Source organism: Manacus vitellinus, unplaced genomic scaffold, assembly GCF_001715985.3.
Source record: "Manacus vitellinus isolate BGI_N305 unplaced genomic scaffold, ASM171598v3 scaffold_2_pilon, whole genome shotgun sequence".
NCBI classification, from domain to species: domain Eukaryota; kingdom Metazoa; phylum Chordata; class Aves; order Passeriformes; family Pipridae; genus Manacus; species Manacus vitellinus.
The window spans coordinates 31,271,825-31,286,890 of NW_021940208.1; the positions used below are offsets into that span (position 1 = coordinate 31,271,825).

Sequence of the window (15,066 nt, forward strand, 5' to 3'; positions counted from 1 at the left end):
ACATAAACCACATATGAGGTAGATGCATGAAAGGAAGGCACATGTGGTCCTCCCTGCCATCACAAGTGACAGGACAGTAGGCTGGGTCAGTGTTAGTGCCTTCACAAGCTGATGTATGCCACATACCAGCTGTAGTGTTGGCACCACTGGGTTCCTTAGTGACATTTCCCAGTAATGAGTGATGTCTTTATCCTGATAGCCTTCTGGGAGGTCCAGAGAGCAAATGGCACTTCTTGTTGATCCACATGCCTTCTCCCAGCCATTGTAAATTCTAGTTAGTGCTGGTTCAGGACAAGTGTTTTGATATTTTACAAAACTTCCCTACTGTTCAATCATAGGTTCAGAAAGTGGTCTGTCCTACTGTGTACGTGTCTACTAAATAAGTCTCTCAGTTTTGACTTGCCAAGAAATAAATAGTAATGAATTACCAAGTACCTCCAGCTAAGATGAATAGACATTTCTGCACATGTTCTGCAAAGGACTTATTTCTCTTCATTGGCAGAATATGTGTCTTACAGCAAAATCCTTGCAATATGTTTAAGCTGTTCTTCCTTGCAGAGGTAATATGTGTTAAGATTAGTAATGCATCTTGCAGAAACCTTCTTCTGCAGCCATGAACATACACATGTTCCTATGAGCACCTGAATCACCTTTCACATCTGGCACTTTGCTGACACACGATCATTTACTCCATTGCTTGCTCCCTTGCACTGCTCCCCTGGCTGACAGCAAGATACATCTGTCACATACTGATTATTTGTGGTGCATTCTGAATCTGAGATGAATTTTCTCCATAAATTTCTGGAGAACAACTTGATAAAAGAACTTGGTTTTCATAGGCAAAAAGTGACACTTTAAAGAGACATAATTATTGCAAAAATAAGTGGCAGTGGCATTGAGTAATAGACATTCTGTGTGGGCTGGAGATGGGAAGGAAGAAGCTACCTTTTCTAGTGACAAATATCTGACATAAAATAGGTTTTTCAGCCAATGATGTGGTGTTTCACTGTTTCTAATACAGATTTCCTGTTTTACAGCACAGCTGCTGCCCAAATCTCTTTGCACAAAGCGTGTTTGTAGAGACTCACAACAGAAGTTTTCCATGGGTGGCATTCTTCACAAACAGGTGAATTTCTGGAAGTTAATGTTGTTCATTCAAGGCACTAGGGGAAAAAAATCAGTATTTAGTTATTAGGACATAATTATGCTGAGGGGTGAGGGAGATGCTTAGATCATGAAAGCACAAAATTACCTTCTTATTGGTGAGTTCTTATTGTGCACTAAAACCAGAAGAAATACAGTTTCTTGATTATCACTGATGAGTTTTTCTTCAGTTTTGCATTGAAATATGAAGTGGGGAAGCTTAATTTTGATGTGTCCATTTCAGTGATAATCTTCTTCAGTGGACAAATAGGTTTAACTCGGCATGGTTATTTTAAAAGCCAAGATTCACTCATCCCACTGTTCTGTCTCAAAGAATGGCCTGCATATCTTGGTCCCATAGGGCAGGATGAAACCCCACAGAATATTAAGGTTGAGATATTTTGTGGGCCAAACAAGCTAGCTTCAGGCCTTCTCACACCTATCAAGAGAAGCAGGACTTTGTGTAGGGCCCAACATGTCCCAGGGAGGTGGCATTAGGATACTTAAAGGGTGAAAATTTGCTCTGAAAGCAAAAGATGCAGGTATTTCCTTAGTGGCTGATAGAAAGGGTGGTACAGAGAGCTGGTTCCAGTAAGACATAAGAAGAGGGCAGCTAAACCCAGGGGTGGAAGGATTAATTGCCTGAATGAATCTGGCTGATGCATGTACCAGCTGTGATACTAGGCAAGAACTTAAAATAGGAGAGAATTTGTCCCAGACAAACCAGTTCCTGGGAACATTGATCTTCTCTGGAGTCTTGCAACCCTGGTCCAAGCTAACACAGATGCTGTGGATTGCACTGGGAGGCTTCCAAAAATTGTGAAGACAATGTGTTGAAATATGTCAGAAAAAAGATTTTGTTTTAGCTAGAGACTTTCTAGCTCAGGTACTCTGTAAAGATATGTGTAGTGGGGACTGAGGCAAGTAGAGAGAGGTAACAGTGATCAGCAAAGAATCTTAGGGAAAGAGAAGGGTTGTTGAAAGAGAGTTTCCCTGACTGGCTCTCACATTTACTGGACATCACCCTTTTACAACTTTTCTACATTAAGGACTTCATCTGGATCATTGAGCTTAATTGTGTACCTTCCATGAACTTGCCCAGTCACCTTTTCATTTGTTTTATATGTCTGACCTCCAGAACACCTTAAGGCAGCAAGTCCCAGGTTAAAATGTGCTGTTTGAAAAGTCCTCATTGTTTGTTCTCAGCCTGCTGCCTGGTAATTCACTGGATGTCCCTTACATTGTATCCAATGAGAAACATTGGAGAATTACTCTTTTCTTTATAATGCTCATATTTTATTGTATTTTCCATCAGTTGTCCCTCAGCATATTAGTCTAAGGTATTTAGTTTGGCATTCCTTTTTGGCAATGAATTTCCTACCTTAGAAATTTCTTCTCTTTCATGTACTGTCAGAGCAGCTGGTTCATGAGGAGCATGTGTTTAATTCTGAGTCTTTGTGCATATAGACAGTGCAATTGCATTAAAACATAGCTTGTCAGGCCAAAGATGGCCAGCATATATAGAGATCTGTTCAAACTTCAGTGACGCACTGGACTTATTAAAAATAACAAAACTGTGTTCTCATTTAGGATGTGTTCACTTATGTATTTTTCCTTTTTTTGTTGTTGTTGTTGTTTTGTTTGATTTTTGTTTCCCAGAATTTCGTCTAAAAGCAGGTTGTTTAGACTCCGACACTATTGCACTGCTTGATAAATTCTTTTCATCTGTGTGTGGGTATTTGCACTCTGTACAGCTCTGGTAGGCCAAGCACCATATGTGTGTCAGAGACTCCTTATATATCTTGTTTCTCTCCCAACAAGCTGCCTGTGTGATGGTCCCTGCCCCATACAGTTTTTGGGTTTGCATGTGAGTCATTGGTGACAAATTGTAAACACAGTACCCTTTCACTCAGTTCAAACAAATTGACCGAGTGTTTTGTTTCTTAGACATGTGAAAGCTGGAACCGAACTCACGTGGGATTATGGCTATGAAGCTGGAAGCATGCCAGAGACAGAAATTTCCTGTCAGTGTGGAGTTCAGAAGTGCAGGAAAAAAATCTTATAGGCAAAGCTTCCCTACTACCAACACACCTTGTACCCTGGGATTTATATGCTGGACAGGACTACCACACAGCGAACAGTGTGCTCAAGTCTGTGGTGCTAATTGCATTCAATTAAAATGCCTTTCACCTGATTTTTTTTAAATTTACATTTAAATGTCACTTTTGTAGTTTACAGAATTAGAATTCTTTGTCCTAAGAACAGGTATCAAATTTTTCCTAGATAATTTCTGTGCTCCTGGTCTTCCCCCTCCCCTCTTCTCATCCACAAGCAAAGTTCACAGTGCACTGGAAGAACTTGTGCTCCGTGCCATCTGCAGCAGAGACACAACTGATGAGAGCAAGAGTTTGTTGGTGTTTTCTGTGCCCTCCCACAGTGCTGAGTTAGTAAAACTTGCTTTTCTGAAACTCATTGTGAATGCAAGTCTGCCTGTCTCGGGGCTTAGAACTGTTAAAATACACCTAAGCCTGATGGATCCGGTGGGAGAAATAATCTTGAACAGAGATTACATTAATCAGAACAGTGAGCTGGGCAAATTCTGCTACTGCAGGAGAGAAATGCCTGCTTCTTATTGGGTTCACAGAATCACAGAATCACAGAATATGCTGTGTCGGAAGGGACCCACAAGGATCATCGAGTCCAGCTCCTGGCCCTGCACCCATTCCCAAGAGTCAGACCTGATTTTGTGCCTGAGAGCATCGTCCAAATGCATCTTGAACTCTGACAGGCTTGGTGCTGTGACCACTGCCCTGGGGAGCCTGTTCCAGTGCCCAACCACCCTCTGGGTGAAGAATCTTTTTCTGTTACCCAACCTAAACCTCCCCTGACACAACTTCAGGCCATTCCCTCAGGTCCTGTCACTGGTCACCATAGAGAAGAGATCAGTACCTGACCCTCCTCTTCCCTGACCCTCCTCTTCTGCTCATGAGGAAGTTGTAGACTGCGATGAGGTCTCCCCTCAGTCTCCTCTTCTCCAGGCTGAACAGACCAAGTGACCTCAGCCGCTTCTCATACGGCTTCCCCTCAAGGCCCTTCACCATCTTCGTTGCCCTCCTTTGGACCCTCTCTAACAGCTCAATATCTTTCCTGTATTGTGATGCCCAAAACTGCACACAGTATTCAAGGTGAGGCCACTCCAGTGCAGAGCAGAGCGGGACAATCCCCTCCCTTGACTGGCTGGCGATGCTTTGCCTGATGCCCCCCAGGACATGGTTGGCCCTCCTGGCTGCCAGGGCACTGCTGACTCAGATTCAACTTGCCATCGACCAGGATGCCCATGTCCCTTTCCATGGCACTGCTTTCCAGCACCTCATTCCCCAGTCTGTATGAACATCCGGGGTTGCCCCATCCCAGGTGCAGAATCCAGCACTTCCCTTGTTGAACGTCATGTGGTTGGTGATTGCCCAGCCCTCTGATTTGTCAAGGTCTCTCTGCAGGGGCTCTCTCCCTTCAAGGCAGCTCCTCCCAGTTTTGTGTCATCCGTAAACTTGCTTAGTATCCCTTCCAGTCCTGTGTCCAAGCCATTTATGAAGATGTTGAAGAGCACAAGATGCAGCCCTGTGGAATCCCACTAGTGACGGGTCACCAGTCTGATGTCACTCCGTTCACTGTTACCTTCTGTGCTCCACCCATGAGCCAATTGCTCACCCACCACATAATGTGTTTATCCAGCTGTGTGCTGGACATTTTGTGCAGAAGGAACCTGTGAGAGACAGTAGCAACAGTTTTGCTGAAGTCTGAAAGTAGTACATCAACTGGCTTCCCTAGATCAACTACATGGGTTACCTTATCATAAAAGGCATCCCTCTCCACTATTATAGTCAAAGAGACCACAAATAATTTTAAAATTTGAAATACCAAAATTTATTAAAGGCAAATGAGCAAAACAGCGCTGGGCGGACGGGGAGTCTCCTGCTCTGCCAACCGTCCGCAAGCTCAATAAACCAAAGCTCGCTTTTTTATACTTGCTGCAATCCCCTCCCCCTTAGTCTCTTTCCACTTCATCCTTGGTTCTCACTGCGTGGACCTCATTCTGTTGCCAGGGGCCAGCCAGCAGTCTGGTTAGTCAGCAGTCCTCAGTACTCGCCGTATCGCAATCCCCGGATGAAGGGAGTAGGTCCTCTTTCTGGTCCCTTTAGCCGACCCCCTTTGTCCTTCTTATATAGCTTCATGCTTTTTCTTCCTTATAAGTGCACTTAAGCATAGACTTAGCGTAGCAGGATATAACTCGCCATGGCAACACAACATTGCGGTTTAGCATTTTGCAATTTAACGTTTTGCAACCTAAGTAAAACATTAACCATTCCATTGCAAACTTTATTATTATAAACCTAATTTGATCAGCAAATTATTTATCCTTGCCTTTATCAACCATTACATCCACGTTTGTGACACACAGAGAACTCCTTGAGAAATCCAGCGTACCTCATTTCAGTGCTGTATTGTGTAGCATGGGACAGGGGGGCCACAGAAGTCCTTGCCATGCGGTTTGTTGGTAAGAGAGAAACAGACTACATTAGGGGACAGTGAGCGCAGATGCAGGATGTGGCCCTGAAATGGAGCAAGGGATGGGTGTGCAGGCATGTGGCTTTTGAATGTGTTGGAGCCTTGTGCAAAGAAGGAGGTGTCACAGGTGGGACACTTAGACCACTTGAAGAACCACCAGCAAAGGTATCAGAAAAAGTGGTTTTATTAAAGATGTTGTAAAAGTGTTACTTGACAAAAGTTTGATGGCAAAGTTTACTCTGTTACTGCACAGGATATAATAATGATTTAAAATTACCAACACAAAATCAGTTACCAATACAAAATCTAGTGCACTCTAATACAAGATTATATAATCCCCCAGTCACTTACCAGGGACCTGCAGTTGGGCTCGGGTCTCCCGACCTCGAGGAGTAACTGAGAGGTGTCCCAGCTCACAGGGGGAGATCACTGCCATGCAGCCAGCTGCTTAACAGGGAGAGCTCAAAGAAGGCTCACTCAGGCTGTCATTTATGGGATAAAGTGGTTGGCTTGTAGTCAAATTACCTGCCATGGAAAAGGTCACCATGAGACTAGTACCCACAACTTGCTTTGTTCCTTGATAAATGAGTTTTGGAAGAACCACCTGCTATTCATGTGTTAATTGTATGGTTGGTGCCCCAGTTCCCAAGCCCATATGCATCAGTGCTCACAAGGTATTTTCATTGTATTGTAACTTAAAGTTCTATTCTTTGGCCATTTTTCACCATCATCCAAAGAGTACAAAGGCCACCAATTATTACAGTATTCAATTAACTTTTTTTCTGGAGAGAGAGCCTCCTGTTGCACCTCCCACCTCCCTCCACTGTTTCAAAATACATCCTAGGTGTGATTTCTCCAAAGGCCCCCCTTTTGATGTTTGACCAGAACCCTTCATAGAATATAATAAAACACAATTTCATTTCCTTTTGAGAGTGATGTGCAACAGCCACTCACACTTTTAACCCTGAGGGGTGTGCAAAACCTGCTCACACTTTTTAACCTTCCGTAGGGCTGGCACTCTGGATGTCCCCATAATTATGCACAAACTAGCCCAAAACCTAGTTTCCAAGTTCCCTTTACCTTAATCCAGCGAGACTTTCCAGCCCCCCTCCCCCCCAGTAACACCGTAATAAATCCCAGGGGCCATGCCTTGAACTCAATAGATCAGGGGACCAGAGGATCTCCCTGAAAAACCTCTGGGGCACACTGGAGTCCTCTCGATCCTGTGAATCTGTCAAGCATTGGATGCAGGGTTCCATCTGAATCACCAGAAATTGTCACTGAAAATGTCGGGAAAATAAAACTCTCGTAACACTGTAATTTCAGTATTAGAAAGCTGAGCAGGCATTACTTTATCTTTGGCTCGAGGTGCGTGGGGGAATTGCTCCTCCTGACACACATACCCCGATAATCAAAATTTTTAACTATGTATACACTTTAGCAAACAAAGGAATCAGTGTTCACTGGCTACAAGTGACATTGTTCCAGTATTCATATTGTATCTTCTATCAATTAATGATTCTCTCTCTTCTCATGCTAATTAGTTGCATGCTCAGTTTCTCCTTTCTTTTCAGTCAGTGGGTTTCCTGGATCAGTACTCTCTGATCCCCCCTGCCAGAATTGCCTTTTACCCACTTGGAGCTGACTGCAGCACAATTATGGAGTTGGTTTTATGAGTTTCTTTCTTATCTCATGAGTTCTGCCAAATGTCCTTGTGGCCTGTAAATTCTGCATTCTTCCTGTCTGTTTTCAGTGGTAAATCCTTCTTCCCAAACTATGTTAACCTTCTCTCCCAGGTCTGCAATCACTGAAGCATGTCATGCCCTGAACTTCAATTTGTTTTTCTAACACCTTGACATCATTGCTCGTTGGCTGCCATCTCTTTCATGGATTGAATCTTCCTTCTTGTTCATTAGTCTTGAAGGTTACAAAGATCAAACATCAAAGAACATCCTTTCTTAAGGAAGGGGTTTTTTTCCCCGTATAACACTATTTGTTACAAATAAAGATTTTCCCAGCAGCCTGGTTGTCATGGCGGCATTCGGTCATGGGTTGGACTCGGTATCTCAGAGGTCTTTTCCAACCTAATTGATTCTGTGATTCTGTGCAAAGTGAACGGGGGGCCGATGGCAGCATGGGGGTGTCGCCTTTCCCATGGGGAAAGCCCTCGGGAAGCGGCTGCCCGGCGGCGCCCCGGGAGCGCCGGGGGCGACTATCGACCCCGTGTTCCCGGTCCCGGACCGCGGCCCGCACGAAAGGGCGGGGAGGAGCCCGGGCGTCCCCACCCCATCACGTGACTGACGGCGCGGCGGCGCGCGCCTTCCCCTCCGGCCCCGCCCCGGGGGCCGGAGCCAATCAGTGCCGGGAGGAGGGGGGTGCTCCGGGCAAGCATCGACGGCGCGCCACCCGCGCATGCTCCGGCCCCGGCTGGGCTCACCACTTCCGCGCGGGAAGCGTTGGGGCGAGGGAGGGGCGGTCGGAGCGCAGCGTGCGCGAGCCGGGCGCGGGCGGCGCGGCGGTAAGTGCCACCGCGGGCACGCGGGGGGGGCCGGAGCGGGAGGGAGGGAGGCGAGGGGAGGGGAGGGGAGGGAGTGCGCGAGACTCGGCGCCTGCTGAGCGGTGGTCACCCCCCCTCCGTCCCCGCAGTGCCAAGGAGTGGGCCCTGCCGGGGCTCGCGCTGAGCCGGGCCGGGGGGGCCGCGGGGCGACACCAGGTTTAGGGTGAGTATCGGGAAAAAACACTTCGTTGTGAGGGCGGTGAGGCCCTGTCACGGGTTGCCCAGAGAAGCTGTGGGTGCCCATCCCTGGAAGTGTTCAAGACCTAGGTTGAATGGAGCTCTGAGCAGCCCGGTCTAGTGGAAGGTGTCCCTGCCCATGGCAGGGGTTTGGAACGAGGTGACCACAAGTGAAAGGTGTTCAGAAGGGCAGATTTGCTCGGTTTTGCTCCTCGTAAAGGCTGGGTGTGTTTGTGCTGTAATGATTTTGGGGGGAATGGGGGGTGACGCGTGTGGGTCGTGCCCAGCCATCCCATCCCATCCCTAACCCTAACTTCCATCTCCAGCTGGGCTTCTTTCCCCACGAAGCGGAAACGGGGGGCACGGTGAGTGTGGGGGAGCTGATATGTCATTTCCTTCTGTCTTCCTGCTTCCGTAGATCCACCTCTTCGCTGCGCTGCGGGGAAGAGGAGAGCGGAGCTGGAGCTGGGGCGGTGGGTTTCTTTGGCGTGCTGGAAGTCAGGACACTTGGGTTCTTTTCCTTTCCCCTCTATGGATATGCCACGTGACATTCTGTGCCTTAGTTTTCTCCCGTGTAAAATGCGTGTATTTACGTGCAAGGATGCTTTCAGAATTGGGTCTGGAGAGGAAATACTTAGGCAAACTGGTGATGTTTCAGCAGGATGTATTTGGAAGTGGCACAAGTGTGCTCTTGCCAACAATGTCCTTGTCCTCTTTTACTTTCTGTTTCCTTTCCCAGTATCTTACCTTTTGTCACAATTGCAAAAGCAAAACCAACCCCAACAGGCTTACTTCGAGGAAATGGCACAGGTACAGGGGAAGCAGCCAGGTGTGACTGTTCCTTTCTCTCAGCTGCATCTCTGTCTTCTGACTGGAGGGCAGTGGAAGGGCCTCCAACTCATTTGGGTGAATTGGTCCCCTTGGGTTCCCACAGCCTGCTCCTGTGACAATAAAAGTGGAAACGGAGGGTTGCAGAAGGACTTTGTGACAGCAAGGGATTGACTATAAATCAGGAGATGAAAATCCAACGTTGATAAGTGGGATATGATGTGTCAGAGTAGTAACTGTAATGCTGATGTCCTCTGCACTATCTGATACCACTTCAGAAAGAGATCTGGGGAACTGTAGTACGTAGTTGTTGCAAAACCACAATTCTAGGCCTGATATTGGGTGCAGGAATAGTCAATTAACTGTAGGTCTGGTCACATTCAAAGGAGCCAGTCGGGTTCACGAAGAGTGTGGCTTATTAAATGTAATATATGAGGTTCTTTTGAATTGTCCGAGATATATGCGTGTTATTGAAGAATAGCTCTATAAAACACTAACAACACAGTTGCAATCACAACTTAATGTTCTGGGTGAAAACATAGGGAGATTTAGGTTGGACATCAGGAAGAATTTCTTCACAGAAAGAGAGATTAGATAATAGAATATGCTGCCCAGGGAGGTGGTGGAGTCATCATCCTTGGAGGTGATTAAGAAAAGACTGGACATAGCACTCAGTGCCATGGTCTAGTTGACAAGGTGGTGGTTGGTCATAGGTTGGACTCAGTGATCTCAGAGGTCTTTTCCAACCTAATTGATCGTGTGATTCTGTGACTTCATGTAGCCAAGTACACAAGTCTCACTGAAAGGTATCCCTTCTGGGGAGGGTGAGGAGGACAAACCTTTTGATCTGTCTCTACAACTTCCATGTCAAATTCTCGTGTTCCCAGTTTGGTATGAATTGGGGTACTTTTATACCTTATTCACCATTACTGTACAACGTGCTGTGGCTGGGACTGTCGTCCAGTGTTCCATTCTTTGTGGTCGCATTGCATGGAGTACTCAGGAGGTGTAGTTGGTAGCAGTCTTGGTAAGCAAGTGGAAGAACGAGACCATGTGGCTCCCACCCCTCCTCGCATTCGTCCCTGATGCTTGGCAGCACAAACTACCAGCCCTCCATCTGTCTGCTCTCATCACTGTGGACCTCATCGCGTGTTGAGCTTTGCATTTGCTTCACTGCTTTGAGCTTCCAGCAATAGTTTCATGAAAGTGTCAGCTCTTTGCTCAGAAGCAGTCTAAAATGTGATTGGAATATTAACAATTATTAAGAAAAGGATACAGAGTGACTTTGTGACTTTGTACTGTAAATGGTAGCCCACCCTTTTGAAGATGGCTTGCTCCTCTTGGAGCAAGCAAGAGTAGAGAAGGGATTGAGAAGTGACGGAGCTGATCAAAGATGCAGACCAGCTTCTGGACAAGGAACAGATTCCTCAACTTGAACAAGACACAGTAGGAGAAATAAGAATTTTGCTGTCATGAGTGTGAGTGGAAGAGCAGACTAAGGAACAAGGATTTCCTGCCTTTTTGGACAGATCTTGGGGTTCCACTGGAATCTGTGAGCAGCTAACTTAAGCCCTGCAAAAGCAAGACATTGTTTGGGTGAAATGTAATTAAATTGTGAAACTGGAACCCTGCCTTTAGCCTCCCCCTTCTTGCATGGGAGCACTCAGCCAAATCCATTGCCCTGTTTAGCTACATGTCCTATTCTGGGCAGTACTCCATAGCAGAAAGCTAGGGAAGAGGAAGGAACTGAAGCAAGGCTCCTGTGGGCGTGTCATGGGTTTGCGTGGCCAGAGTTTGGTAGCGGGGGGCGGTTTCTTCTGTGAGAAGCTGCCAGAAACTTCCCCCATATCAGACAGAGACAATGCCAACCAACTCCAGGATGGACCTGCCACTGGCCAAGGCTGAGGCAGTCAGGAGTGATAGTGATGCCTCTGTGATAACATATTTAAGAAGGGGAAAAAATTATCGGGCAGATGTAATTGTGGTCAGAGAAGAGTGGAGTAAGAATATTATAGAGGATATAGTAGAAAACTATATGTGTGTGTGTGTGTGTGTGTGTGTGTGTGTGTATGAGAGGACAGCAGAAAACTCTGCAGACACCAAGCTCAGTGGAGAAGGAGGGGGAGGTGCTCCAGACACCAGAGCAGAGATTCCCCTGCAGCCCCCGGTGCAGAACATGGTGAAGCAGCTGTGTCCCTGCAGCCCATGGAGGACCACGGGGATGCAGAGAATCACCTGCAGTCCCTGGAGGAGACCCACACTGGAGCAGGTGGATGCCTGAAAAGAAGGCTGTGAACCCGTGGGAAACCCATGCTGAAGCAGGCCCCTTGCAGGGACTTGCAGACCCTTGGAGAGAGGAGCCCACACTGGAGCAAGTTTCCTGGTGTAGGACTTGTGATCCTGGGGGAGAGCCACGCTGGAGCAGATTGTGCCCAAAGGACTGCACCCCATGGAAGAGTGACCCACATTGCAACTGTTTGTGGAGAACTGTCGCCCGTGGGATGGACTCACGCTGGAGAAGTTTATGGAGGACTGTCTCCTGTGGAAGGGATCCCATGTTGGAGCAGGAGAAAGACTTCTCTCCCTTAGCAGTGGCAGAAACATGTGATGAACTGACTGTAACCCCAGTTCCCCATCTCCCTGTGCCACTGGGGGAGGAGGTAGAGCTTGGGAAGGAGGGAGGGGAGGGGGGAAGGTGTTTTTAAGATTTATTTTATTTCTCATTATCCTGCTCTGATTTTATTAGTAATAAATTCAGTTAATATCCCCAAGTTGAGTCTGTTTTGCCTGTGATATTATTTGATGAGTGATCTCTCCTGAGTCTGTAAGAACACCAGGTCTGTAGACTCCATCTTTAGCCTCTTCCTCACTAAGTTCCTAGAGCTGGTTCCTCTGACTGGGCCTGAGCAGGGCCTATGTATCCGCATCAGTTCCAGGTATTAGCTTGCCACAGAGAACTTTTCTTGCATTCTAGACCATTCAAACTCCAGTTCATTCTCCTTTTAAATTTCTTTCTGTCTGTTTTCTATTCTGTTTCTAATATTTCTATATATTTCTGTTTGTTTCTATCATATTTATTTAATGCTGAAGTTCTGAGACTGTTGTGATGGTCACTGTATAGATGGATATTGGAAATCAGTCCCTATCCTGCCTTGCTTACAAGAGGTAGAAGGATGGAGGGGAAATCCCCCCCTAGATGTCTGTGAAGGTAAAGTGGCTTGTTGTGATGAAGTAAATTCTCAGTAGCATGAGCTAGAGGGGAGAAAACATATAAAAAATCTCCTTCTGCTCTGGTGCAATTCTCACTTGGGACTACCCAGTCTGTTTTATGCAAGGGAGATGGGAACTAATGAAAACAGTTTGTTGAAAGCCAGATAAAAGTTGCAAGATTTGGTGGACTGTGAGATTTTGTACTTGGACCTTACTACCTTTCCCTCACTAGAATAATTTAACTTCAGATCTTCTTATTTCTTGAAAGTAAATGCAGACTTTTCTTCCCCTTGTCATACAGGAGTTTGTGCTGTCAGAGGTGGCGTCTCCAGCAAAGAGCAGTGGAGTATCACACTTAGTAGGAGTGGGAAGTTGTTGAAGATTTCTGCGGTGGACTTGCACAAAAAAACGCAAAGTAAAACTTCTGCTACTGATGTTGTGGTGTGGTGCTCTAAACTACTGATGGGGGATATGTGTGAAGGCTCATCCAGATGCATGTAGACTGTTTTTGTGAAATAAGTAGATGGCCTCAAAGTTTTGCAGCTGCTGGAGGAAAAGAGAGACTGTGTGAAGAACAACAATTAAGACTAGAGTGGATATGGCCAGAAAAAGAGAACAGGTGTGCCTGGAGCAAATCCCAGGGCATAGAGAAAATTCTGTCACTCCTGTTAGCGCTTCACCTCTTTGAGAGAGAACGTTCAAATCTCTCGTTTCTGATTCTGTCTTCTGCCCCCTTTTACTTACAGGCCCTTCCATGCTTCTTTGCTACATCTTTCTTACAGTAAGGAATTAGTGTTTCTTCCTTGTTTTCTGTGAACTCCTGGAATGCACTGTAGATGTTTGGGGACAGTTGATTTTCTCTCCTCTCTTGACTTGCAGACCCACATGTGACAGAAGTACCTTAAGAAAAGCATTGCTATGAGTGATTGACCTCCTCCAAGTGGAAGGAGTTTCACTCCTTAGGGCGTGACTTGCTGGGCTGCCCTTGGGTCCTGTTGTTGGGGCAGGTATTACCAAGCAAGCTTGAAAACTTGTGTTGTCCCTTATGACTTGTTAGTGACTTTCCAAGAAGAGAGAAACCACTTTTCCTCCTGCTCTAACAGTTGGAGCTCCTGCGAGCTGGTTTCCATCCCACTGCTGTCCCAAGAGTGGGCTTTGCCTATTCTACTGGTAGTTGTTGCTGGAGGAGCAAAACACCAAGGTTCAGGAGATGTAAGAGAAGGAGCAGTTAGAGGACAAGTGCTAGCAAGCTCTGCTTTTCTGTGTCCTGCTTGGCGTATGGTGGTTACATCAACTGCTTTGTGTTTTGTCCCAGTTTTTTCCTGCTCTAGGTGCTTTCTGGATAATGGCGAAGATGGTGAGAAGAACATGTGCATTTTGTTCAGAAGGGGCGGCTGGTTCTGTAATGTATGTTGCCAAAGAGAGCGATATTGCAGCTCATCAGGATTGTCTGGTGAGTGGCTTTTAGTCGGTCAGTACCTAAGACCAGTGGAGAAGAAGGGATAAGGGGGAAATTTCCACTGCTTTTTTGTTCTTGACTTTACAGTGGTATCTGATTTGAAAGGCTGGTTACTCAAACCAGCAAGTTTATATCAGATTGAAAAGCTATGGAAAGCATCAGAACTTGGCCAGGATTTTGGAGTGGGAGAGGCCATGGCTGCACTGCTGGACATGTTGATTTTTGGTGTTTTCATGTGTGTCTGTAGCTGATCAGTGATTCTAGGCACACATACAGTCTACTAGTAATAATAGGTCTTCTCGAGACACTAAGTTGGATAAGAAGGAAGTTCTTATCTACACATAGGAAGTTGTGTACTCACTGAAACCTTTGCAGGAAAGTATTCACTTGATACATGAAGGTAAAAAAACTTCCCAGTCTGTGCCTTATTTAAAATAAGAAGTAAAAATATCAGAAATTTATTTTATAAAAATATCTGTGAAGCTTGAAGTGTGCTGTGATCCTAGAATGCATTTACTTTTCTTGCTGTCAGAATGCCTCCCCTTTATTCTGGAATCTTGATGGAACCGGTTCTTGGTGTGCAGAATCAAGTGCAGATGCTGTATTCTCCCTTCAGGAGAGGGAGAATATAGCTGAGGGTCATTTAGTGCAGGAAATGCCTGCTGTTAGAATAGTTTTCTGGCTTTTGCTGTTCCAGCCTTCTTATTCTCACAGTTTTTATGTGTACATCTTTATTTTTCAGCTACCTTTTTTGGTTGGTTAGTTCTTTTTGTCACAGAATATTTCAGAAACATTTGATACCTCTTTTACAGTGTTACTTGGATGTTTTGTTTGAAATAGGTTTTATTAGGGCTTTAATGTTGCTCCAGTGTTGAAACTTCTTCCTCGCTTTTCTCTCTCCCTTCTTCTTTCTCTCTTGCCAGCAACTCTACTCATTTCTTTGCCTTAGACTTATCTGTTCTGTTTGAGTTTTTTGCAGTTAGCTATCACCTTCTGAGCAGACAGACTGTGCCTGCCAGTTGATGAAAGGGTAGCTTGCCTTTGTTTGGAATTAGCTATATACAGTTGTTGGGAAATAGTTGTGAAGAACTTCCCCTTCCTCACTCATTGTCATGGCTCAGCAGTT

At 45.8% G+C, this 15,066-nt stretch overlaps 1 protein-coding gene across 1 annotated transcript in view; it reads left to right on the plus strand.

Annotated features, from left to right (window-relative positions):
* LOC103762424 (histone-lysine N-methyltransferase SETDB2) overlaps positions 1–15,066 on the plus strand; it is a 49,281-nt gene that overhangs the window by 13,875 nt on the left and 20,340 nt on the right. Inside the window, exons 13-16 of the mRNA XM_029960926.1 lie at positions 1,038–1,126; positions 3,091–3,198; positions 7,822–8,227; positions 13,797–13,934. Coding sequence (XP_029816786.1) covers positions 1,038–1,126; positions 3,091–3,198; positions 7,822–8,227; positions 13,797–13,934 — 741 coding nt within the window. The remainder of the gene's footprint in view (positions 1–1,037; positions 1,127–3,090; positions 3,199–7,821; positions 8,228–13,796; positions 13,935–15,066) is intronic.